This window comes from Macrotis lagotis, chromosome 5 (genome assembly GCF_037893015.1).
Source record: "Macrotis lagotis isolate mMagLag1 chromosome 5, bilby.v1.9.chrom.fasta, whole genome shotgun sequence".
Taxonomy (NCBI): Eukaryota; Metazoa; Chordata; class Mammalia; order Peramelemorphia; family Peramelidae; genus Macrotis; species Macrotis lagotis.
The window spans coordinates 8654278-8682010 of record NC_133662.1 but is presented as its reverse complement, the minus strand read 5'-3'; the positions used below and the strand labels follow the sequence as shown (position 1 = coordinate 8682010).

Here is a 27733-nt window from a genome sequence, read left to right as displayed (position 1 = left end):
TCTGGGACTGACCACATTCAGATCCTGATCGCAATCTAGGTCCCCCCATAGAACAGCAGGGCCCCCCCCACCTCAGCCCCGTGGCAGAGGGGGGCGCTTATGGTCATTCACAGACCAGGAGGGAGGACAGAACCTCACACACTGAGACCCTTGTGAGAGTGTCCTAAAAGCTCAGGAAGCACCCCAAAAAACAGGCTTAGGCTGGGAAAATGAACAAAGAAACAAGAGGAAGACCATTGAGAAATATTTAGCAAATGAGCCCAAGAAGGATCAAAATACTCACTCTGAAGATGAGGAAGCACAAGCTCCTGCATCTAAAGACTCCAAGAAAAACAGAAATTGGGCTCAGGCTATGATAGAGCTCAAAAAAGACTTTGAAGATCAAATGAGGGAGTTAGAAGAAAAACTGGGAAAAGAAAGGAGAGGAGAGATGCAGGAAAAACATGAAAATGAAGTCAGCAGCTTAGTCAAGGAAATCCAAAAAAATGCTAAAGAAAATAGCATGCTAAAAAACAGCTTAGGTCAAATGGATAAAACAGTTCAAAAAGTTATTGAGGAGAAGAATGCATTAAAAAGCAAAATTGGCCAGATGGAAAAAGAGATAAGAAAACTCTCTGAGGAGAATAAATCCTTCAGACAAAGAATAGAATTCAAGGAGATTGATGAATTTACCAGTAATCAGGAATCAATACTTCAAAACCAAAAAAATGAAAAATTAGAAGAAAATGTGAAACATCTCATTGAAAAAACAGCTGATATGGAAAACAGATTTAGGAAAGATAATTTAAAAATTATTAGAATACCTGAAATTCATGATCAGGAAAAGAGCCTTGACATCATTTTCAAAGAATTACTACAGGAAAATTGCCCTGATATTCTAGAAGCAGAGGGCAAAATAGAAATGGAGAGAATCCACCGATCCCCCGGAGAAAGAGATCCCAAAAAAACCAACCCCCAGGAATATTATAGCCAAGTTCCAGAACTCCCAAGTCAAAGAGAAAATATTACAAGCAGCCAGAAGGACACAGTTCACGTGGAGCTGCAGTCAGGATCACACAGGACTTAGCAGCAGCTACATTGGAAGCTCGTAGGGCTTGGAATACAATATACCAGAAGGCAAAAGAGCTTAGAATGCAGCCAAGAATGAACTACCCAGCAAGGCTGAATGTCCTCTTCCAGGGAAAAAGATGGACTTTCAATGAACCAGGGGAATTTCAAAGGTTCCTTTTGGAATGGCCAGAGCTGAACAGAAGGTTTGATCTTCAGATCTCAGGTGAAGCATGGTGATTGGAGGAGAGGGGGCAAATATGAGGGACTTAATGAGGATGAATTGCATGTATAGAAAAATGATATTGATAATATTCATATGAACCATCTCAGTTAATAGAGCAGGTAGAGGGAGCTTTTATAATTGAAGCACAAGAGAAAGCCGAATTTGAAGATAAAATATGGTATAAAAATGGAGTCAATAAGAAAAAAAGGGAAATGGAATGGGAGAAAGAAAAAGGAGAGGGGGAATAGTCCAAGCTATTTCACATAATAAGATTTTTTTTATTACAATGAGCTATTGCAATGATATGGAGGGGGGGAGGCAAGGGGGAATGAGGGAACCTTTGCTTTTATCAGAGGTGGCTAGAAGAGGAAACAGAAAATATACTCAATGGGTATAGACATCTGGAGTAAGAAGGAGGGGGGAGCAGGGGGAAGGGGTGGGGATGTAAATAAAGGAGAGGATGGACCATGGGGGGAGAGTGGCCTATAACACATTTTCTTTCTTACTTCTTGCAAGGGGCTGGGATTGGAAGGCCTGCCCAGGACCATAGGGCCAGGTGGATTCTGGGCCTAAGGGGTGGTATGGGGGCTCAGGGCTTCTTGGCCCCAGGACCAGGGATCTGTCTGCTGTACCACTCAGCAACCCTACAGAAGAGTCAGAGTGAAAGAAGAGAGAAAATATAGTACATGGTAGTGGAGAAATAATAAAGGAGGGAGTTGCGATCAGCAATGGCAACGTTGGAAAAATATGGAAGTAACTTTTGTGATGGACTTATCATAAAGAATGTGATCCACTCATGACAGAGTTAATGGTGTTGGAACAAAGACTGAAACACATTTTTTGTTATTATTATTTGGGGAAAGGTGCAGGGCAAATGGGGCTGGGTGGCCTGCCTGGGGCCACATAGCAGGGTGATCATTGGGTGTCTGGGGCCGGATTCAGACCCAGGTGCTCCTGGCTCAAGGGCCAATGCTCTGTCTGCCACCCAGCCACCCCTACTATTATTACTATTTTATTTTATTTTGGGTCTTTTTTTTTCTTCTTTTTGGTTTTTGCAGGGCAGTGGGGATGGGGTGGCTTGCATGTCACATGGCTGGGTGATTATTGGGTTTACGAGGCTGGATATGGACTTGGGTGCTTGTGGCTCCAGGGCTGGTGCTTCGTCCATTGCACCACCTGGCCATACCTACAATTATTACTATTATTTTTTTTAATTTAAATTTTTTTTCTCCCCCTTTACTTTTTTGTCCAAGCAAGTCTATCTATATTCATGGGGGGAGGGGTATTTTGCTTACTTGTAAACAAGTATATTTTATTAATGTAAAGAAAAACATTTGTACAAAATGAGAATAAAAATAAATTAAAAAAAAACAATACTCTTTTATCTCCCTCCCTTCAAACTAGTTTCCTTTTCCCCTATTCTCTTCACCTTATACATCCCATTGCATCTGATATTGTTTCCTTTCTCATTCCTCTCTTTTTTCTTTCTCCTTAGAAACCTGGATCATTACTTACCCCACAGGCAAGTATAGTAGAGCTTAGAGCTCCAATAGATGTATTCAGTAGCATCATTGGGTAAGTTCTTTCAAGAGCTTCCTTCAGGAGTCTACTATATATATACAGTAGGAAGTGAGGGTGAAGAGAAGAGGAAGCCCAGTACCACCCAGGAGGAGTTTGTAGACAAACACAGCTTGTCCTTATAGATGGAAGGAGAGTATTTCACTCAAAGGAAAGGAGACAATCATTAGGTTTGTTTTTTTTTGCAAGGCAATGGGGTTAAGTGGTTTGCCCAAAGCCACACAGCTAGGTAATTATTAAGTGTCTGAGACCGGATTTGAACCCAGGTACTCCTGACTCCAGGACTGGTACTTTATCCACTGTACCACCTAGCTGCCCTGGTTCCAGGTGTTTTGACATCATTCCCTCCAAATTTCAACTTTTCCCTCATTAGAGAGGGGTCTCCATTCTAGTAGTAACTTTTGTCTTTCTCCAAACCTCTTCACACACTATTATATAGGTAAGAGTGGCCTACAGAAACAAAAGGGATTAAGATCTTGTATTCCTAAAGGGGCAGCAGCCACAAATTGAATAAACTTAGTTTTAATTCAAGAAAAATGAATTTTTGAGGCTGAGAAACCGGAGATCTGTCTCCTATTAAGGGGCTAGGCCAAGGGCAATGGGGATTCCAGGAAAAAGATGAGCAGGGACTTATATGGGGGGTTCAGGTCCCTATCATTTCATTTATTTTCAAGGAGGAGCTGCTTCCTGGATTTTCCTTATCAGAATATACCAAAGTTAAAAGTTCAGTTGGGGTTCAGAAGGGTGGAATTCAAAAAATATCAAGTAGTCTTGTTCCACCCCCTCATAACCACTATTCTGAACTTTGTTTGCTTCACAAAATTTCTCAATGTTCTTGATGTTTGCTAAGGTGAATTTGGTTTAAAGAAAGTTAATTCATTTTATTTAATTCCAGCTTCCCTTTGGTACTTAGGCATTTAGCCCATCACTAATCTAAGCATTAACAATCAAACCCTGGTTACAGTCTTATCCTAGACACTAGGATGGGAGATAGCAAGGAGATAAACTACACAGTCACAGAAAACTAAAATGAAGGAAATCAATTCAAGCTTGGGGAACTTCCATTATGAGCAGAGTCCCCACATCGAAATCTTCCTAGAGATCAGACATAAAGCAAACAGCTAGAAAATACATTTAAGTATATAACACTATCCAAACTAAGAGATGGCTAAAAAGAAGCCAAGAAAATCTACTGCTAATCAGGTAAGACTTCCTGAGAAAAAATGGAACAAAATAGAAGGGAAGGGGTGTTTTACAGCTAGAGGAGAAATGTTCAACCTGGGAGGGATAAGTCAATGTTGGGACTATTCCAAGAAATATAAATTTGATCAGCAATCTGGACATGTTATGAAGTAGGAAGAGACCTGAGATAGGGAAGGTGGGAGAAAAGTACAATATTTTAGGCAAAAGGTAATGAGGGCAGGGGGAACCGAAGAAGGGAGGAACTGATAGTGATGAACTGGATGTTGGTCAAGAAGTAAGTCTATCTCTCTTCCCAAATCATAATACAATTCTAAGCCCATAGCTGGGAGAATGTCTTTCTTGCCTAGTTTCCTAATCACCCCTACTGTCCCTTGGCCATTCTCAAGACTGTAAGCTTGAGAGGACAAAAGAAATAATGATGATTGAACAGAGAATGTTCATTTGGTGTCATCCCCAAGGCCCAATCTCCTTGGACACCTGGGCTTTCTGAACTTAAGATCCCAACTTTCTCTGTCACAAAATCAGTCAACCAAGATAGAAAAAATACCTTTTATTATTATGAATAATCTGTGATCATTGAAAGGGATGGGAAGGAGAATGAGAGAAATGGGGGAGGCTGGAGTCGTGCTATGGAAGGGGGATGGGAAAAAAAGGAAGATGGACCATCCCTCTATTCCACCAAAATAATGAACAACAATGTGAACATTAAGTATCACAGAGGAAAAGATGCCCCACTCATTATACCCGTTCCTTCAAAAAGGAGTCACCCCCACTGCAGGCTCTTCTAGAGCTTCCAGGGCATCTGGAACTCATGGGGAGGGAAAGGGGTACAATGGGTGGCCTCAAAGTTGTGTAAGTGTTTCCGAGCCTGAAAGAGAGCCAGATAGGAAGAATATACATAAGACAAAGGGCAAAGAGTAGAAGCATTTGAAAAACTGTCCCCAAGGATCTTCTCTTGGGTGCTCCCCTTGGTAATATTTTGATCACCTTTGATATCTAGACCCAAAAAGAGGAAAATCAAACAAAACTCACCAAAAACAAGGCTAGTTGCCTCTGCTCATCTGCACTAATATCATCACCTGTAAAAAAAGGGAACTAATCAAATACGGTAAATCCCCCTTTCCAACTCCCCTCTACCCCCAAAATCAAGCATTTTCTCCAAAGTTTCTCCCCCTTCCTTATCTCTCAAATTGTACTCCCATCAGGAATTCATATGAACATCTCTTAAGTCCCTAAATTACCAACACTCCAGGGGAAGTCACCCTCGTGCTCTGTCTGGTAGGATCGGAGAACAGACACACACCAATCCTCATCCACTTCCCAGCGGCTATACACAGAGGCTAGGGAAAGGGTTGATAGGGAAGACAGTCAAAGTCATTAACTTCACCAGGAGCCACCTTCAGTCCTCCTCCCATGTCTTCTCACCTTCCTCTAACTGGGAGGAAGCCTCTAACCACTGCCTCACTGCTCGAAGACTCTCTTCCCCCATTATCTTGGGGTACCTAAGAGAGACAGGGTTGGGATCAAGGACCTTTCTCCCTCCCTTTTCCACTCTTATTTTAAAAGCTTTCCCCACCTCTCACCGGTGCTGAAGAAGTTTCAGCAGAAGGTTATTTCCACGGTTGGACATAATATCATCAGGGACCCTGGGTATAAGAAGAAGAAAGACCTAAGAGGAGTAAAATTCCAGGACTCCTTGAGATACAGGACTGGGAAAAAGGGGAACATAGGGGACATAGACTGATTTCATGACTCACGTGGTGGTGATGATCTCATCCTTGGTTCTTCGGATCAGTAGCACTGGCCCTTGGTATCTGGAGAAACAAGAACACCATCCTATGGAATTAGAATCCAAAATAAAAACAATTTCCTCTACCTCCTTTTACTCCAATTAGCCCTAAGGTCCTGCTTGGGCTTCTTTACCTGCATAACTGCTCAGCATTATTCAGATTCAAGTGCTGTCTCACTGTTCGAGTCACAAGGGTCCCTGGGATAGAGGAAGAGGAAGGAAGTCATTAAAAGCCATAAGAATATCTCGAACTACTCCTCTATGATAGCACAGTCTTGTGCCCATATAAGAAAGGGATATGGACATTTCCATCATACTTCAGAAATTCATAATTTCATCAGTGTGGGAACTCTCTCTACCAAACCAGATCCCAACTTTCTCATGCTATGAAACATAATCTTCATTAGTTTGCTGTAGCCAAAAAACCCCAAAAAACCAGCCAATAGATAATTTTCTGGTGAAAGGCCTAAGAAACTCTTAAACAATACTGTCTATGATCAAGCCATTCTTGTTCAGTTTGGCAGTTTGTCTTGTTGAGAAATCAGAAGTGGACCCATATGTGAGGATAAAAATCATAGAATTCTAAGATATTGCACTGTCCTCTATGTCAGCTGTTTCTCAGACCCTCTTATGAGAGATTTTCTCCCTCTGTTCTCTCCCATCCCTCTCCATGGGTCCCCACTCACTCCAGCTGTCAGGCATGACCTTTAGGGCCAAAGGTACCAGGTCATCAAAAGAAGCATCCAGTACCAGGGCACTGATATCTGGGTAGGACATGGCAGCCCACGTGGCTAAGTGAGGGAATAAGAGATACAATCAGAATAGGTTCACTCCTCCAAAAGCCCACCCCTTCAATCCCATACTCCATGCTACTCACTTAATTTTAAACTCTTGGTCACTCTCTCTACTTCAGTCCCCTAATTTTAATTACTCAAGACATTATTTTAGAAAAAAAGTGAAGAGGAAATGAATCATTTCATTAGGATTATCTTCATTATTAAAGTTAAATGTATAAAAACATAAGGGCTTCCTTGTTCCTAGGTCCTATTCTTCTTCAAGGGTTTCTTCCCTACCTCAGTAATAGCGTGAACAGTCACAAAATGATGGGATAAATTAAAATGGTTAAAAGTATGGAAGTGAGGATATAACCCAACCTTCTAGCCTCATAGGTCACTCATCCAACCCTGTGTATCTCTCTTCGCAAACCATAATACAGCTGGAGAAAGTCTTTCTTGTATAGTTTCCTAATCACCCCCACTCTCCCTTCCCTAGCTGTGTAATCGTAAACAAGTAATTTCCCCTGCTCCTGAGTGGGACTAGAAATTAAATTGGGACTAGAAAAATGATCTTCATTGTCCTTTCTACCCTAATGTCCTATTTTCCATGAGGAGACATTTGTTGAGGAGGTAAGAAGGAAAGTGAGAAAGCTCAGGGAAGCCACCTTAGATAGGGACAGAAAGTAGCAAAGGCTACAATGCATAATGGCAGAAGCTATATGTACCAGTAAAACCCCCAATGGACCAGGCATAGAGCACGATGTCCTGTGGCTGGAAGTTGAGGCGATGGACAGCAAACTGAATCACCACATCCATGGCATTGGCTTCATTCTGAGGAAATGGGACTCCCTGCAGGAGCAGGGTTAAGGTTAAATATTGCTGTAGCTTCAAAGGCTATATACTTCTTTTTTTTTTTTAGGGGTTTTTTTAGGTTTTTGGCAAGGCAAATGGGGTTAAGTGGCTTGCCCAAGGCCACACAGCTAGGTAATTATTAAGTGTCTGAGACTGGATTTGAACCCAGGTACTCCTGACTCCAAGGCCAGTGCTTTATCCACTATGCCACCTAGCCACCCCAAGAAGAAGAGTATATACTTCTAACCAAAGATAGATCCTTCCTCAGGCTCAAACCAAAGGCAATATCTCCTCAGGAGGTGGGTCAGATCACAGATACAGAGAAAAAAGGTGGTAGAAAAGCCTTATTAACTACTTGTTGATTAATTAATGATATTCTTTCCCTATCACCTTATGAAGAACAGATCTGCCCAAAATGTTTGGGATACACAAAGAACAAGTATATGTAAAAGTAGGAAAAAAGCCCCAAATATGCATTTCCACAGTCCCCACCTCCCAACAGTAGGACTTCTGGAGAAAAACCCAATTAAGTGAGATTATCTTAAAGGGCAAGTCCAGAGCAAGATGAGATAGTACAACAGAAGTTCACAACCTGCTTTGTGAGATGGGGAAGATTACCCAAAGGGCAAATTCAGGGCAAGGCAAAATAGCACAGAAGTTCACAACCACCCCATCCCAGGGGAGAATGGAAATTACCCCCCCCCCAGCTTCAGAATAGAGAGGCAGAGGACCAAAGAGAGGCTCTCACCGTGCTGCCAGCAAAGCCAGGATGATTCCAACCCAGGACTGAATATCCAGCTGTAATACAGGGTTGGGGGAAAAGGGATGGAGAGGGAGGATAGTGATCTGAACTCAGTGATGTCAGAATCCTAAGATTTCATATGCTGAAAATCACAAAGGAATGGAACACCTTCTTGGGAGAAGGAAAGGGAGAAAAGGAAAGTATAGCAAAAACTTATCATAAAGCTCTAAACACTCCCAAATTTGGAGATGGATACTTCCAACATATTGTAGCACTAGGTAAGGTAGATTATATCAAGGGATGGGAAGGGGGAAGAGAGGGAAAGAGGGGAGCTAGGGACAAATAAAATAAACTACTTAATATTTCTTCCCACCTCAGAGTTCTTCAGGATCACTTACCTATCAGAGGGGCACTGTGTTAAGGGGAATATCAAGAATGGACAGTTAGGAGTACATTTATACCAAGGAATGTATTATCAGAGGAGTGATAAATTATACCAAAAGGGAACACTTAAGGGAAAGGGTCAGATGGGGGACAAGGAATCTTACCAAGGGGATTCAAGAGAGCAAAGTCTCAGGTTACAAAAAGGAAAGTATGCAAAGGAAGATGTCTGCCATATGAACTGAGAAAGAAGAAGACTGGACTAGACTAAAGGACAAAAAGAAATACAGTTGACGAATGGATAGTTCAGAGGTCTCACCTTCCAGAGGAGTGGAGAGGCAACCAACTTCATAGAACCCAGCATTTCCTTCACAGCAGATCACCTAAGGGGGAGGAAAGAATCTTGACAAAGGGAAACATCTCCACAACTATACTCAAGCAGAAGAGGGGCATATCTAAGAATCAACTAAAATAATTGGATTGGATTCTTTGGAGGGAAAAAAGGTGACCATACAAGAGTTCTCCTTTGGAAGTTAGTTTTGTGATGGACTTATCATAAAGAATGTGATCCACCCGCAACAGAGTTGGTGGTGTTGGAACACAGACTGAAGCACATTTATTATTATTATTGTTATAATTATTATTTTGGGGGAGTGCAGGGCAAATGGGGCTGGGTGGCCTGCCTGGGGCTGCATAGTGGGGTGATCTTTGGGTGTCTGAGGCCGGATTTGGACACAGGTGGTCCTGGCTCAAGGGCCAGTGCTCTGTCCGCCACCCAGCTGCCCCTTCTATTATTACTATTTTATTTTATTTTGGGTCCTTTTTTTTTCTTTTTTTTGGTTTTTGCAGGGCAGTGGGGCTGGGGTGGCTTCCATGTCACACAGCTGGGTGATTGTTCGGTGTACAGGGCTGGATTTGGGCTTGAGTGCTCCTGGCTCCAGGGCTGGTGCTCCATCCACTGCACCACCTGGCCATACCTACAATTATTACTATTATTTTTTTTATTTTAATTTTAATTTTTTTCTCTCCCCTTTACTTTATCACTCAAGTGGGTGAGGGGTATTTTGTTTACTCTTAAACAAGAATATTTTATTAATGTATAAAATGTATTTTATTAATGTATAAAATGTATTTTATTAATGTATAAAAAACATTATTTGTACAAAATAAGAATAAATAAATATTAAATAAAAGAAAAAAGAAATGTTAATAAAATCCACCGATGGCCAGACAAAAAAAAAAAAGAGTTCTCCTTTAAAAAAGAAAAATAAACACAAAAAGTATACAAAAATGAGATGCAAAGTAGATTCACATGTCCCTTTAGCCACTAGCAAGAATCTTTTTTTAATTGGCTACAACTTAATCATTAAACCATCAGCACTAAAAATAGCTTTTCTTTTTCCAAGTTCTTTTTACATACAAGGCCCCATATGCTTTTACTTCTGTTGACTATTTCACCAAAGGGGATCATTCTTTCCCAGGACTTTCCCAAGAGACTCAACTCTTCCTTTAAACAGTCCCGGACCAATTCTTGCATGAAGCAGACTAATGGTTTTTTAAATATTTCTTTACCATGAAGTATGTTTTTTGAATTATGCAGTAAAACAACTTGGCAAGTGGAGGATTGTGGCAAGAAAATAAAGCTGGAAGAAAGGTAACCAGTCCTGATTCAAAATCTACAAGCTGCACATGACCTCCAGCAAGTAACTTGACTTCTGGGCATGCTTCCTCTCTTGTAACTAAATGGGATACAAATCCTTTCCATTTATGATAGTCTACAAAATATTTATGCATTTGGACTAAGGAAAGTGATACAAACTGGTAATCCCTGATATTTGGGAGGTTGAGGCTGGTGAATGTTCTAACCTAGGAAGTTCTAAGCTACTATAGGCTATTGCCCCTAGGTGCTGTACTAAGTAAATAATTAAAATTGATAGTGATAATATTAAAAGCAGCTAGCATTTATACAGTTCTTCAAGGTTTGCAAAGTACTTTACAATTATTACCTTATTTGATCCACATAACAACCCCCCAAAGAGGAACTATTTTATTATCCCAAAAGAGGGGCTATTTTATTATCCTTTAATTTACAGAAGAGGCAAACAGATGTTAAAGGTAACTTGCAAGGCTCACACAACTAAAAGGTATCTGAAGATGATGTGAAATCAGGTCTTCCTGACTCCAGGTCCAATTCTCTATCCACTGTGCTATCTAAATTGTCTTTATTTATTTTTTTTAGGTTTTTGCTAGGCAATGGGGTTAAGTGGCTTGCCCAAGGCCACACAGCTAGGTCATTATTAAGTGTCTGAAACCAGATTTGAACCCAGGTAGTCCTGACTCCAAAGCCCGTGCTTTATCCACTGTGCCACCTAGCTGCCCTGCTATCTAAATTGTCAATGTGACATCATTAAGGTAGGGGTAGGGGATCAGAGGAACCACCAAGTTACCTAAAAACCAGTGCAGGTCAAAAACAAAGCAGGATAAAGCTATCTTGCTAATCAGCAGTGGGATTGGACTCATGCTGCAGCACTAGCTCTGAGCAAGATAGAGATCCAGTCTAAAAAACAAATGAACAAATTTATGTTTTTGTTCTCTAGTTGTTTTATTTTGTGTGTACTCTGTATTTGGAAAGGCCAGAGATTATCTATATTTTCTTTTTCTTTTTTTTTGCAAGGCAAATGGGGTTAAGTGGCTTGCCCAAAGTCACACAGCTAGGTAATTATTAAGTGTCTGAGGCCAGATTTGAACTCAGGTACTCCTGACTCCAAGGCCAGTGCTCTATCCACTGCACCACCTAGCCACCCCTGATTATCTATATTTTCTATGCCACCTCCTAAGGAACCAGCAATTATTACTGAGTTGGTTCCCAGTATGTATTTGTTCAATAAGTAATTCCTAGAATACAGATAATGAATGCCCCACTACAACATAATTCTAAAATTATGGAGTCATATGTTTAGAGTTGGAAGCGACCTTAGAAAACATTAAGCTCCACCAGACCATTTTGCAAATAAGGAAACTCAGGACTAGAAGTATTTAAGGTACTTGTCTAACATCACATAGTAAATTCTAAATCAAGAGCAGAACCCAATCTACTGATTCTCATTCACACAATGCTAAATAAATAAATCTCTAAAGTCATTCTATTCATATATCGGTTTTTCTATATCAAAGAGTCTTTGGTAGAATTTTGAAAGAGGAAAGGGAAAAATCCATTTCCCAAACTTCAACTTACCAGCTTCTGTCCCTGAGGTTCTGATGTGCCTCTTCGGTCAATGAACATAGTATCAATCTCATTACCATCACAGGCCACCAGTTTGGCTCGTCGACCATTAAACTGAGAGAAAAAGAGGGATGCCAGTGAGATAAGACAATGAGGCTAGAGAATTAAATGTGCAGGGAGAGGATTCTCACCTCTTCTACCAGTCGAGCCTGACCCTGCAGCAGCATGGGCATGAGGGCCTTCTGGAGCAGATACACAGAACCAGGGTAAAGCATCCGACGCCCCAGGGTATGTGCCACCAAAAAACTATGAGAAAATATGGAGGGTGCTCATATGGATTTAATTCTATAGTAAGAATTCAGAATCCCTGTTTCTGAATACAATAAACTCTTAATCATTTGTACAATGTGAAATAGCTCAGTCTATTATCTGGCATACCCTGTCGGCATTCTTTCCACTCTACCAAATAGAAAATCTAGTTTTGTTTTGTTTTTGTTTTTTTGCAAGGCAATGGGGTTAAGTGGCTTGCCCAAGACCAACAGCTAAGTAATTATGAAGTGTCTGAGGCCGGATTTGAACTCAGGTACTCATGACTCCAGGGCTGGTGCTCTATCCACTGCACCACCTAGCTGCCCTCAAATGGAAAATCTAATTGATCACCAAAAAGCATCTAGCTTCAAAAACCTTAAGTCCCACCCTTTTCATCAATGACTGGATTTTTCAACACAATCACCAAACAATCATATAGTCTCAGACTACCTATCTTCCCTAAAATCAGTCTTATCACAACTGCAACACTTCCTCCCACTAACAAAGGCCTATCTGAAAACTAGGGAGTATTAACTCTCAGCAGTCTACCCCATACACATAAAATGGTGGAACTGAGACAGAGCTCTAAATTTTATGATCCCAGGTTTCCTTCTCCCCAGAGAATCCCACCCCTCAATCTTCCACCTGGCAATCTGACAGGGAAGCTTCTTAACCCGGTTAAGAAAATTATCAGCTGTCCCCCGATGTAGTGGTTCATTTCGAAGCAGAAATACACCTCTGTGGGAGAGACCATGCTGGGAATCCTTTCTAAAGGCAAAAGACATGGCAGGGAAGATATCAAACAGGGTTGTTACCAAAAGGCTAAGATGCCCGAGTCCCTAATAGAAATAGTTCCGAGAAGGGGATATGCTAAGAAGTGGCTAAAAGGTAAGGGGAAGAGAAGAATAGGGATTGGAAGGTGGGAATTGGGGGTAGGCTGATGGACATCAGAGATGCAAAAGGGGAAAGTGGTTGAATTCCTAATAGATAGGGTAGGCATGAATAAAACAAGGGAAAGGAGAGCAGGACACTCACCGGCTACTGGGTTCTTCCCAGTGGAAGTCAACAGGCCAGCTCTTAAAGTCAAAATTGTAAGCAGACAGTAGTTTCTATTGTTTTCAGGGGAAGGGAAAGAAAAAGGGAAGAAAATAAGTTATTTGCAACATTAATATCCTCTAAATTGGATATCAAGTAGGTATATCAAATTTATTATGTCTAAAACTAAATCCACTCCCTTGTCCACCATCCTTGTCTGACTATATAATACTACTCTCTCAATTAAATAATTTTTTCTTATTTATTTTCCAATTACATTTAAAGATACTTTTCAGCAATCACCTTTTGCAAGCTTTTGAGTTCCACATTTTAGTACCACCCTTCCTTCTCACCTCTCTGCATGGCAGCAAAGAATCTGATATAGGTTGTACAAATTAAATCGAGTTTAACATATTTATACCTTAGTTAAGTAATTAAAGAACTAGAAGGGGGGAAGGAAGGAAGAAAGAAAAAAACAAAAGAAGGTTTTTTTTAGGGATTTTGCAAGGCAATGGGGTTAAGTGGCTTGCCCAAAGCCACACAGCTAGGTAATTATTAAGTGTCTGAGGCTGGATTTGAACTCAGGTACCCCTGACTCTAGGGCCAGTGCTCTATCCACTGCGCCACCTAGCCACCCCTAAAAGAAGTTTTTAAAAAGTGAACATAGTATGCTTTGCTCTGCATTCAAAATTCATAGGTTTTTTTATTTCCCCCTCTGGATATATGGCTTTTTTTTTTTAGGTTTTTGCAAGGCAAACGGGGTTAAGTGGCTTGTCCACGGCCACACACAGCTAGGTAATTATTAAGTGTCTGAGACCGGATTTGAACCCAGGTACTCCTGACTCCAGGGCCGGTGTTTTATTCACTACGCCACCTAGCCACCCCCTATGGCTTTTTCTTAACAGGCTTCTCATTGAAGATCACTGAACTGCTGAGATGAGTTTCATTGATGATAGTTAATCATCTTACAATGTTGCTGTTAGTGAGTGTAATGTTCCTGGTTCTGCTCACTTTATTCAACATCAGTTCATCCATGCTTTTCTGAAGTAAGGCTATTCATGATTTTTAACCAACAGTATTCCATAACATTCATATCTCATAGCTTGTTCAGTCATTCCCCAACTGATAAGCATCTCCTCAATTTCCAATTCTTTGCCACTATAAAAAGAGCTGCCACAAATATTTTTGTACATGTGGGTCACCTCTACTAAATAATAAACTGAAATAGTTCCCTGTTGTGCTGAAATTAGATAGAAGCTCTTCTGTTGAAATTTTAAATCTTCCTTTCCAATTTGATTATATGCTCTTTCCCACTTTCTAAGGTCTAGACAAATTGTTTTTCTGGATGCTCCTTATACAATCTACTCTCTCCCATCTGCGTTTTTGCACTGGCTGTCTCTGTTTTCCCCATGCTTGGAATGAGTCACATCTAAATCTCCACCTCTGAAAATTAATTATTTCTTTCTAAACTGCTTAAGTGACAGCTTCTACATGATATCTTCCCATATCTATTATCCCGTAGTATCTTTTCCCCTCCCACCCCCAAAATTTATCTTTTATTTATTTTGAATATCTCATAGTTTATTTGCATCTTATTTCACAATAGAAATAAGCTCCATCAAGGCAGGAACTCTACCATTTTTGTCTTTGTAGCATGTCCATAGAACCTGGCATAGTGCCTTGCAAGCAAATAAATGCTTATTATCAATTGACTGAGAACTATTCTAATGTATGTGGTTGGGAGAAATAGCAAGGGCACTTTCCATTTTCTAAGAATGGCAATGAAGTCCTACAGCTTACAAAAGACTTGAGAATCCTAGTGGTTTAAGAAGTCAGAAAAGAGACACTGAACCATCAGTATGTGTGATGGCTGTGCAGCATAAGAACAAAAACAGTAGCATTTTCAAGAGATTAATTTGCTAGAAGAGAGTAAATATGGCAGTAATAGTTGGATTTTCATTCCAGTAAAAGGTAGAATGTGCTAGGAGCAAATGTATTCAGGGATTTAACTACTGCTAGTTGGAGGGTCAAGACTCGTGTTTGAAACAGAAAATAGTTTAAGGTAGCCTATGAGTAAATACCAGTGCTGTGTCATATGTTCTATAAATGCTTCTTGCAGAGAGATGTTCGTGATGGGAGGAAGAATGGAAAGGTTCATGATAATGACAGGTCAGGGACTTGGGATGAGCCTAAATTGAAATGTATTGGTTCACAAAATTATTCTAGTTTTTCACCCTTTTCCTTAGACTAGCAGTTTGTATAGCAAGGAAACAATGTAAAGACTAACAGACTGCCTTCTGTGGCAGGGGAGGGAAGCAAGATTAGGGGGAAAATTGTAAAATTCAAAATAAATAAAATCTTTCCAAAAAAAAGAATATAAAAAAAGAGAAATAAAATTCTCTTCTATGGAACATCCCACTATTAACTTGATGAGGGGAAGATTTTCCTGGAGGAATGTTTCATCAGATGTGGTGAAAAGGAAGAAGTTCTCAAGAGTAAGTGAGGGGCGGCTAGGTGTTGTAGTGGATAAAGCACCGGCCCTGGAGTCCGGAGTACTTGAGTTGAAATCCGGTCTCAGACACTTAATAATTACCTAGCTGTGTGGCCTTGGGCAAGCCACTTAACCCCGTTTGCCTTGCAAAAAAAACCTAAAAAAAAAAAGAGTAAATGAGTCTGTTGCATGAACTGATGCTGAGTGAGATAAGCAGAACCAGAAGAACATTGTACACCCTAACAGCAACATGGGGGGTGATGATCATCCTTAATGGACTTGCTCATTCCATAGTGCAACAACCAGGCACAATTTTGGGCTATCTGTGATGAAGAACACCATCTGTATCCAGAGGAAGAATTGTGGATTTTGAACAAAGACCAAAGACTATTACCTTTAATTTTTTTTTTTTTTGCAAGGCATTGGGGTTAAGTGGCTTGCCCAAGGCCACACAGTTAGGTAATTACTAAGTGTCTGAGGCTGGATTTGCACTCAGGTACTCCGGACTCCAGGGTCGGTGCTCTATCCACTGTGCCACCTAGTTGCCCCTTTAATTTTTTTTAAAAGTTATCTTATTATGTAATTTTGCTATTTCTTATATTTTATTTTTCTTCCTTAAGGATATTATTTCTCTCTCATTACATTCAACTTAGAACATTGTGTATACCATGGAAACAATGTAAAGACTAAAAGAATGCCATCTGTGGTGGGGTGGGGGGAGGGAAGCAAGATTAGGGGAAAAATTGTAAAATTCAAAATAAATAAAATCTTTCTTTTATTTAAAAAAAAATAGCAAATGAGTTTGGCAGAGCCAAGATGGCAGATTATGGCCAGCTGAACCCCCCCCAACATTTCCCTCCAAACAACTTAAAAAAACCCCACCTCAAATCAAATTTTGGATCAGCAGAGTCAACAAAAGTGTAGTCGAGACATTTTTCCAGCCTAAAAAAACTTAAGCGATCAAGAGAAGTCTGCAAGACCTGTCCAGAGCCCATACACACTTGAGCAATCACAGCAGCTTTGGAACTCTCAGTCTGGAGATGATAAAGGGAGCAGACAAATGGTCAGAAAGAGATTACAATGGATTCTTTGTTACTACTAGATACAGCTGGCACTGACTGATAACTCTGTAGCTCAAATACAATTCTGGGTCACAGTTCCAGAGCAGAAAGGAGTACTGAGGATCAGTCCTAAGAGAGTAGGACACTGGTTTCAGTTCCAAAGTAAAGAGAGCACTTGCACTTGTGGCTTGCAGAGGACCAGAGGCCCTTCCTGGTTAAAGACCAAGAGAGTAGAGATCGCATCTCTCCCCACATAACATAACCCAAGAAGCACCAAAGACTTGTAGACCCCAGAACTAACTCTAAAAGTAGCAGTACAAAAACCCTAAAGTTTGGGATAGCACTTCCTCACCCCCAGGTAAGCAAAAACCAATTATAACCTAAAGTTCGAAGTCAAGATATAGGCTGGAAACATGAGCAAACAACAAAAAAAATTTGACCATAAAGAGTTACTATGATGGCAAAGAAGACCAAGATAAACTCAGAAGACAATAAAGTTAAAATGGCTACAAAGCCTCAATGAAAAGTGCTAACTGAACTTCAAACCAACAAGAATGCCTGGGAAGGGTTAAAGAAAGAGCTAATAGTAGAAAAAATTGGGAAAAGAAATGAGAGGGATATAAGAAAATTATGAAAAGAGAGTTAATAGCTTGCTAAAAGAGGAACATAAAAAATGGTGAAAAGAATACCTAAGAAAACAACTGGGACAGAGCAAAACAAATAGCAAAATGGATATTTTTACTACATTAAATTTAAAAATTTTTGCACAAATAAAATCAATGTAACAAGATGAGAAAGCTAGGAAACAATTTTTACAGCTAACATTTCTGATAGAGGACTCATTTCTAAAACATATAGAGCACTGAGTCTAATTTTAATACAAGTTATTCTCCAATTGAGAAATTGTCAAAGGATATGAACAGGCAGTTTTCAGATGATGAAATTAATATTGTCTAGAGTCATGTCAAAAAATTTTCCAATCACTTTTTTTTTTAGGTTTTTGCAAGGCAATGGAGTTAAGTGGCTTGCCCATGGCCACACACAGCTAGGTAATTATTAAGGATCTGAAGCCAGATTTAAACTCTGGTACTCCTGACTCCAGGGCCACTGCTCTATCCACTGCACCACCTAGCTGTCCCTCTCAATCATTATTGATCAGATAAATTTAAATTAAAGCAACTCTGAGGTACCAGCTCATACTTATCAGATTGGCTAAAATGACAAAAATGGAAAATGAAAAATGTTGGAGAAGATGTGGGGAAAACTGGGACGCTAATACACAGTTGGAGGAATTGTGAATTGATCCAACAAATTCTGGAAAGCAATTTAGAATGATGCCCAAAAGGCCAAAGAACTGTGCATAACCTTTGATTCAGGAATACCACAACTAGGTTTATATTCCAAAGAGTTCATAAAAAAGGGAAAAGAACCCATATGTACAAAAATATTTATAGTAGTGGTGAAGAATTTGAAATTGAGGGGATGCCCAACAAGTGGGAAATGGCTGAACAAGCTATGGTATATGAAAGTGATGGAGGATTATTGTACTATAAGAAATCATGAATAGCCTGACTTCTTAAAAGCATGGACTTACATGAACTGATGCTGATTGAAGTAAGCAGAACCAGAACATCATACACCCTAACAGCAACAATGAAAGATAACTATGATAACGAAACTCCTCTCAGTACTTCAGTGATCAAGAAGGATCCGGAGAGACCTGTTAAGGAAAATGCCATCCACATCCAGAGAAAAAGATATGTATTCTGAATACCAAGGAAAGTATACTATGTTCACATTTTAAAACTTCTTTCAATATTTTTTCTTTCTTTCTCATGTCTTAGTTCCAGTTCTTCTTTCACAGCTTAACTAATATAAAAATGTTAAATGCAATTTTAAATGTACAATCTAAATCAGATTGTTGCCATGGGGAGAGGGTGGGAAGGGAGGATGGTAGAAAAATGTGGATGGAACTCTAAAGTTAGCAAAACAATGAAGATTAAAAAACTTTTGCATGTAATTAGAAACACCCAAAGGGCAATAAAAAATGTGCATACCCTTTGATCCAGAAATAACACTACTGAGTCTATACCCTGAAGAGATCATGAAAAAGAGTAAAAACATCACTTGTACAAAAATATTCATAGCAGCTCTGTTTTGTGGTGGAAAAGAATTGGAAATCGAGTGAATGTTCATCAGTTGGGGAATGGCTGAACAAATTGTGGTATATGTACATCATGGAATACTATTGTTCTATTAGAAACCAGAAGGGATGGGAATTCAGAAGAGCCTGGAAAGATTTGCATGAACTGATGCTGAGTGAGATGAGCAGAAGCAGAAGAACAATGTACACCATAAGAGCAACATGGGGATGATGATCAATCTTAATGGACTTGCTCATTTCATCAGTGCAATGATCAGGGACAATTTTAGGGTATCTGTGATGGAGAATACCATCTGTATTCAAAGAAAGTGTTGTGGTGTTTAAAGACCAAAGACCTTTAATTTTTAAAAGTTATTATAAAAAAAGATTTGGTACTATAGAAAAAACAACAAAAACAATTGTCAAATGGTAAAAGAAGCACAAAATTACAATGAATAGCTCTTTAAAAAGCAAAATAGGACAAGGAGGTACAAAAGCTCACTGAAGAAAATCATAATTGATCAAGTGAAAACCAATGACTCCATGAGACATAAAGAAACAATAACATAAAATGAAAAGAAATGTGAAATATCGCTTCAAAAAAAAGCTGACCTGGAAAATAGATCCAAGAGAGATGATTTAAGAATTACTGAACAAGCAGTAAGCTATGATAAAAAAAAGAACTTAAATATCATATTTCCAGAAACAATCAAGGAAAACTGCTATTATCTTAGATGCAGAGAATAAAACAGAAATTGAAAGAATCTACCCATCACCTCCTAAAAAAGTTCCTAAAATGAAAACTCAAAAACAGAATAGTATAGCCAAATTCCAGAACTCCCAGGTTAAAATGTTTCAAGCAGTCAGAAGGAAACAATTCAAAAATCAAGGAGCCACAAGTAAGACAACATAAAACAAGTTAAAGTAAAAGAATTAGAATATGAAATTCTGGAAGGCAAAGTTGCTAGGATTGCAACCAAGAATAACCTACCCAGAAAAACGTAGTACAATCCTTCCAAGGAAAAAAATATTTAATACAGAACCTTCAAGTATTTCTGATACAAATATCAGAGATAGAAAATAGAAACAAAAAATTAGATAACCAAAAAGAAGGCCCATAAAAGTTAAACATGAAAGAATGATCATAAGAGACTCAATAAGTTAAACTGTTTACATTCCTGTTTATATTCCTATATGGGAAGGTAATGCATGTAACTCCACAGAACTAAATAATTATTAGGACAATTAAAAGGAATTTACAAACATAGAATACATGGGTAGCAGCTGATAATGTTGGAATGACCTTCAAAAAAAAATGAAGGGAGGAGAAAAAGATGCACTAGGAGAATGGAAAAAGGAAAGGTGGGATGGATAAAATTTTTTCACATAAAAGAAGCATGCAAGAAAGAGCTTTTACAATGGAAGGTGGGAGTGGCAAGAAATGCTTGAACCTCACAAATGAATTGGTTCAAAGAGGGAAGACACTATATATATATATATATATATATATATATAGCATACACACACACACTCTATTGTGTATAAAAATATAACTTACACAATAGAGAAATAAAAAGGGATGGGGATAAGAGGAGTAAGGGGGATAAAAAAGGGAAAGAGGATTAAGAGAGGCAGTGGTTACCTCAGACACTTAATAATTACCTAGCTGTGTGACCTTGGGCAAGTCACTTAAACCCATTGCCTTTCAAAAAAAAGAGAGAGGCAGTGGTTAGAAGAAGAATAGACTTTTGAGGAGAGACAGGATAAAAAGAAGAAACAGAAGTTAATCATATGGAAGGAAATACAGTTAGTAATTATAACTGTGAATGTGAATGAGATGAATTCAACCATAAAATTAAAGCAGATTAAAGCTAGCATCCAACAATAAGAGACACATTTGAACAGAAAGACACACACAGAGTTAAAATAAAGGGCTGGAACCCTACAATATGATTTCTCTCTCAACACACTCAATTTGGATCAATGTACAACATGGAAACAAAATAAAGACTGACAGATTGCTTTCTGTGGGGGAATGGTGGGAGGGAGGTAAGATTGGGAGAAAAATTGTAAAACTCCAATAAAATCTTTAAAATAAAGGGCTGGAGAAGAATCTATTATGTTTCAGCTGAAATAAAAAAAAATCAGGGACTCAGAAAAAGCAAAAGCAAAACAGACTTAATTAAAAGAGATAATCAGCGAAACTACATTATACTAAAAGATACCACAGGCAATGAATATCAAAAGTATTTACAGTAAGTTTCTCTGATAAAAGCGTCATTTCTCTAATAAATACTGAGTATAGAACTAAGTCAAATTTATAAAAATAAGAGCCTCTTTCAATTGATGAATGTTAAAGAATATAAACAGACAGCTTTCAGAAGAAAAAAATCAAAGATTTTTTTCTTCTAAAAGCTATCTAGTCAAAGGAAAAAAATGCTTAAAATCACTGTTGATTAGGGAAATGTAAATTAAAAGAAATACAATGGATATATCTTAATTCTATCAGAAATGATAAATACTAAAAATAAGTATACCAATGAAATGTGGAGCTGTAAAGTGTTCCTGGACAACAATTTAGAACTATGCCCAGTAGGCTATAAAATTGAGCATCCCCCTTGAAAAAGCAATACCATCACAAGAGAGAAAAGAAAAAAGAAAATGACCTTTATTTACAAAAAGTTTGTGGCAACTCTACTTGTATGACTAAGAACTGTAAATTGGGGGGTGGCTAGGTGGCACAGTAGATAGAACACCGGTCCTGGAATCAGGAGTATCTAAGTTCAAATCCGGCCTCAGACACTTGATAATTACCTAGCTGTATGGCCTTAGGCAAGCCACTTAACCCCACTGCCTTGTAAAAGAAAAGAAACTTAAAAAAAAAAAACCCACAACCCCCCCCTCAAAACCCCTGCAAATTGAGGAGGGGATGCCTGTCAATTGGTAAACGGCTGACCAAGTGGTATATGATTATAATGGAATTGTGCTATAAGAAATAATCAGGATGATTTCAGAAAAACCTAGTAAGCCTTAGAAGAACTGATTAAAAGTGAGAACTGGGAGATCATTACGCACAGTAACAATAATATTGTAATGTTGGCTACACTGATCAATAAAATGATCCAACACAATTCCAGTGGACAAATGATGAAAAAATTGCTATCTACCTCCAGAGAGAGACAACTTAATGAACTCTTAAGAGCAAATTGCAGTATTAGTTTCTTAATTTCTTATTTTTCTTACTTTTGAAAAAAAGAAATATGGCTGATATGGAAATATAAGATATGGTTTGCTTTCTCAGTGGGTGTGGGAAGAAATGAGAGAGAAGGAGGGAGCAAGACTAGGGAAATAATTTGGCACTCAAAATTTAAGAAGGTAATTAAAATGTTGGAGGTTTTTTTAGAGTAAATAATTCTCTAGGTGTGGTAATGCAAGTCTGTAATCCCTGGTTACTTGGGAAAAGTGGCTGCACAGATCTTGGAGTTCTGATATAGAATAGCTGAGAGAATGACTAAGAGAGTCACCATCAATAACCTTGTAAGGTAGGAATAAGGTTGCAAAATGCCCCAGAGGGTAAGATGATCCAGGTCAGAATATAATCCCTGGATCTAATAAATTCCCTAATCTATAAAATGAATTACATTATCTCTAAAGTTTATTCAAGCTCTAATTTTCTTCTCTTCTACTCTTATGTATCCATATCATACTAGGACCATACCATACCTTATTCTCTGGAGAGTTATTCCTATGAGTCTCTTCCAAAATGGTGATGAACTGTATGTAGTTAGGGTTGGTCCAACGGCCAATGCCTAAATGAGAGAATGACCAAAAAAATCTGTTTAGATTTTGGATTTTAGGAATGGGAGATAAAGTTATAAAGAGAGAAAGCCAAAGCCAACAATATTGCATAGAAATCAAGAATTTCAGTATAAAAATCTTGGTTCATAGAAAAATAAGAGGTTAGAACCTTCCAGTTCTTCAGAGATCATGAGCCCTTAAATATTTCCTATTTACTGGCTTCTTCAATTTCAGCCTCTCCACCTTTAGCAGGCTCTGGTCTCCCCATCTTAATGATTCATGTGGCCCTACTCCTAATATTAGTTTTCTTCTTCCTTTCACTGTCAAATTTCTTCCTCAACTTGACTACTAAAAAATGGATTTCCTTTATTTCTGTTCATGAGATTGCTACTATCCAAATCATTATCAGAAAATCTTTGATGCTTCTTTAGCTCTCTCTCACATACATACACACTCCACATCTTATCCATCCTCCACTTGAAATCTCTTACTTTCACCCATCTCTTCCTTTCTACTCTCTTCTTTTCCAAATCTTCAATTAAATTTAAATTATCTCATCCTGGGGCAGCTAGGTGGTACAGTGGATAGAGCACCAGTCCTGGAGTCAGGAGCATCTGAGTCAAATCCAGTCTCCAACACTTATATAGGTATGACCAAGAGCAAGTTACTTAACCCCATTGCCTTGCCAAAAAAAAGTTTATCTCATCCCAGGATCTTTACAATAATCTCCTAACTAATCTTATCTCTTTTTCCAATCTACCACATTAATCTTAATAAAGTATCACTTTCATTATTATTTGGTCTATTGAACGAATTCAATCTGGGCTTTCAGATTCTAATCTGATTCCAACCTATCTTTCCAGGCCTTATTTCACATCATTTCCCTAAAAACACTTTAATTAAACATGTTCTCACTGTCTCCTAAATTTATTATTTGCTAGCCTACCTCCATGCTCAGCTCATATTTTTTCAAGGAATTTCCTTGAAATTCCTTCTCTCTCCTTTCCCCTTATCTAGATTCTTCCCACCCTTCAAGACCTAAGTCAAATTCTACCTTTTCTGGGGATCTTTAGCTATAATCTCTAAACAATACATTCATCATCTATACCATTCATCTCACATTTATCACAAGTCACCTTTTACTATTATCTTTTCATACATCTGTGTTTTATCTCCCCAACAAAACTCTAAATTCCACAGGGAAGGATCTTACCTTGTGCTCTTCTGCATCTCCCTACCCTCACAAGCCTATCACAGGAGATGATTAATATATACATATTGAATATGCTGCTTTTGGATCACTCACCTCGAAGGCAAGCCACACCTGCTAGAAGCAGTAGCAATGTCCCAGCATAGTGAGAGAATGGCACTACCTTGGACATGCACAAGTAACCTGAGAAGAGAAAAAGAGCTGAGTTCAAGTTCACTGATTGCTTCTCCCCTCTATCCTGTGGTTAATTTGGGGCATTTGCTGGCCATCCTAGGGAGCACTAGGCTATAAATACTAACAGAAAAGGGACCCTTCTCCTGAGATAAATTTCTCCCTTTAATCTACCTCCATTTTACCCCAAACCCCACCCAACCATTTAACCCCACTACTGACCTTTCCTGTACAAGTAGAAGAAAGCCAAGGGGGAGGAATAATAGGAGATGGACCAGAGTACTGAGGCCTACAATAGAAAAATGGATAAATGGATAATCAGCTTTCTTCTTATGCTTTATTTTTGTTGCTTCCCCATTTCCAAGATAGATTCTAACCAATCTGGAGAAAGGGAGATATTCCATACTACTCAGAAAAGTAGAATGAAGCAGTCACATTGGGAAGATGAAGAAGAAACTGAGAAGTGAACTTTATATATTAGAAAGTATGTTCCATTCTGCCAAAATACACTCTTCCTAAGCAGTCTTCCTAGACTGATTAAAAATGATAAGAAGGCTAGGAGATACTGTGCAAACTACTATACAGGGAAGTCAAAGAGGAGGAGGAAAGGAACGATATAACGATATACATGGGAGAAAAAGGGTAGAATTAGATTAGTGAACTAGGGGAAAATGCATTTTCTTAATTCAGTCAGTTTCAAGAATATGATCTGCTCAAACTTAAAAGGCAGAGTTTCTTTTTTTAATACAATTTGTTTGGATGTCTTCATCACTGATGCTCGGTACACTCTGGTCTTCAAATTACAGTATAAATGCTGACATGGGAAACTCAGTGGAGAGAAGAGTTGTCACTGAAGGAAACTTGGTTGCTTAAGGAGATATGTCTATGGAGAGTGTTGCATTTAATATCAGGGGAAGATCCCAACTGAGAGTAAACATGTTTTCTTCATAGCCATAATTGTCCCAGAGGAAGGTATGGCATACCAGAAGGGTAGGAAGAACTCCTCAGCTGAGGCTCAGCACTCTGCTTAGAACCTCATTAGTCTTCTTGATTGGAAAGGTAAACCATAAAAATCGACTAGGATAGGGGTGGCTGGGTGGCACAGTGGATAAAGCACCTGCCCTGGAGTCAGGAGTACCTGGGTTCAAATCTGGTCTCAGACATTTAATAATGACCTAGCTGTGTGGCTTTGGGCCACACTTCACCCCATTGCCTTGCAAAAAAAAAAAAACAAAAAACCAACCTAAAAGAAATCAAGTAGGATTAAGGAAGTAAGAGTGCCGAGGATGAACTCACCAAAGCCAGGATGCTGTCAGCATGTTTCTCCAGGGCCCTAGGCTGATAATAGGACTCCTGCAAAAACAGTTCAGTCAGGGACCCTTTCTTGCTGCCTTTCCCCACCCCAATCGCCCCCAGCCCCTCCCGTTTGACCATCCTAGTCTTCTAGCTCCACTCCCTTTTGGACACGGAGGCAGATCTGAGTCTCCTCACCCCCCAGGCTCCCCTCCTCAGTCTCCTCAATCCTCGTTCAAAGGAAAACCCAAGGAATTAAGACTACAGACGGAAGCAAGAAATGACTTTTGTCCCCTTTCACAACATCCTTCTAGGGAATGGATGACACCAAGGTGGGGGAGGGGAGACAGGCCTGCAAACTAAAGGGTCAAGAAGACAGAAGATGCCAGGGGTCTTTTAGGGAAGAATCAACTGGGAAACCCTGGAAATATCAATGAGATGAGGAAAATGATGGGGGAACCTGTGACGGTGGACATAATTTGGCAGTAGCTAATAAAACCTCCTCCACTTCTGAAAATAGAAGAGCCCTTTGGGGCAGCGAGGCGGGGGAGGGGGCAGCGGCGCAGGGCAGAGCGGGCCCGAGGGAGGACCCATCGGGCAGGGCAGAGCGGGCCCGAGGGAGGACCCATCGGGCAGGGCAGAGCGGGCCCGAGGGAGGACCCATCGGGCAGAACCATCACTGCGGGGGGGGGGGCGGTGATGGCGGCAGCGATAAATCGAGGGGAAGTTATTTGGAGAAGGAAAGATTCAAGTAAATGGAATACATCCACGACGACGGAAGAAGACAAAGCCACAGCTCGAGCCGAGACAAGCCGGATTTTACGGCAGCCACCCCCTGTGCCCCCATCCCACTTGTCATTTCTAGAACACACCCTTCCAGTTTTCCTGGCAGCCCCTGGGGTCAAGCAGGGGTTTTGCGAGTGGGGCGCGATGGGATCCGTGAGAAACGGGAGGGCAACGAGTGGATGGCGAGGAAGGCCCACAGTCTGCTCTCACCAGCTCGTCAGTGGCCGGGCGGCCCGAGTACGCAACGCTGGTGCGGGGCCAGGCTGCTGGACGCGGCCCCCCGGGGCAACGATGGGCGCTCCCGGGGGGCTACAGCAGCAACGGGCGTGGGCTGTACCAGGACTCCAGCGGGGGGGGGGACTCACCCAGGAGCCAGCCGGGGAGCTGGTGATGGCAGCCGGGGCACCGGCGGCGCTAGCCTGGGGCCTTCCCGAATCCCTCTCCCGGTAGACCCGGTAGAGCCGGGGGCCTAGGACGCAGCTCAGCAGCTTCGCCATGGCCCCGGCTCCAGCCGCGGCTTTCCGAACCGCCCCCCCCCCGCCGCCCCGCCTTCCCTCCGGCCTCTGGGAGGGGGCGTGCCCGTGACGTCACCGCGCACCGTCGCGCGTCCTTAAAGGCGCCGCGGCGCTGGGCCAAGTTCAGCGTCAGGTCCGGAGGCGGCTTCCAACAGGCAGCGCCTGGGTTCAGAGCTGGTCGCGTTCCGTCGGAAAGTGTGCGGAGCATTTTCCTGTTGCGGTCACCGGTCAAACAGGGCTCGAGGCCGGCAGAGCTGCTTGCTGCGTCCCGGGAGGGATGCCAAGGTTACATTAGCCACAGCTTTACTTACTCTCTTCAAAACTCACCTCTTCTGCAACCCACTGATTTCCTTCAAAGCTCAGCTGAAGTCCATAGCAGTTGTTCTGTGCCTCCCGGGGATACAGAGAGTATGTGAAACAGTTCGAAACTAATAAGGGTGAAAAAAAATGTAAATTAGAAAAAGAACCACGAAGCAGTGGGGGCTGGGTGTGAGAAAAGGCAGAAAAATTTGTAAAAGATAGATGAAGGGGAGCCGCTAGGTGGACCTGCCCTGGAGTCAGGAGGACCTGAGTTCAAATTCCACCCCAGACACTTAATTACCTAGCTGTGTGGCCTTGGGCAAGCTGCTTGACCCCATTGCCTTGCAAAAACCTTAAAAAAAAAAAGATGGATGAAGGAATAATTTCAGCCACAGATAAGTTAGGTTTGGATAGGAAACCTTTTTTAAAACCCCCAGCTACTCAGAGAAAGGCAAGAAGTTCCCAATTAATGAAGGTACCAAGACTTTTAGTAGGCCTCAATCAAGGTCACAGACACTCCAGAGAAAGCAACCAGCACCTCCTACTGGCCAGCCAGAGAAAACTGAGTAAAGCCTCTAGGGATCCCAACACCAACCCCCTGTGAACCAGCCCCTCCCCAACTCAAGGTCTTAGCAAAATGAAGAAAGTCAGCAGAAAGGTAGATCCATAGAAAAATTTTAGAAGGAAAAGGCCCTCACTCAGAGAGACCTACAACCTCTGAGGAGAATATGATCTGGGCTCCAGCACAGAAATATTTCCTTGAAGAAATAAGGAAGGAGTTTAAAAATCAATTGGAAAATTTGG

The 27733-nt window shown here is 40.4% G+C and overlaps 1 protein-coding gene across 1 annotated transcript; it reads right to left on the bottom strand.

Moving 5' to 3' along the window:
- Positions 1–4589: 4589 nt before the first annotated feature.
- On the bottom strand, positions 4590–26655 carry ABHD16A (abhydrolase domain containing 16A, phospholipase). Its single transcript, XM_074236709.1, has 20 exons — positions 26480–26655; positions 25332–25388; positions 24258–24324; positions 23961–24047; positions 22580–22665; positions 13162–13235; positions 12772–12894; positions 12009–12123; positions 11830–11931; positions 8914–8977; positions 8220–8269; positions 7345–7468; positions 6530–6634; positions 5978–6041; positions 5812–5868; positions 5638–5700; positions 5480–5556; positions 5296–5394; positions 5087–5133; positions 4590–4922 (listed from the first exon to the last, which is right to left on the bottom strand). Exons 1-20 carry the CDS (start codon positions 26609–26611, stop codon positions 4839–4841), a joined length of 1677 nt encoding a protein of 558 aa, XP_074092810.1. The 5' UTR covers positions 26612–26655; the 3' UTR covers positions 4590–4838.
- Positions 26656–27733: the final 1078 nt, after the last annotated feature.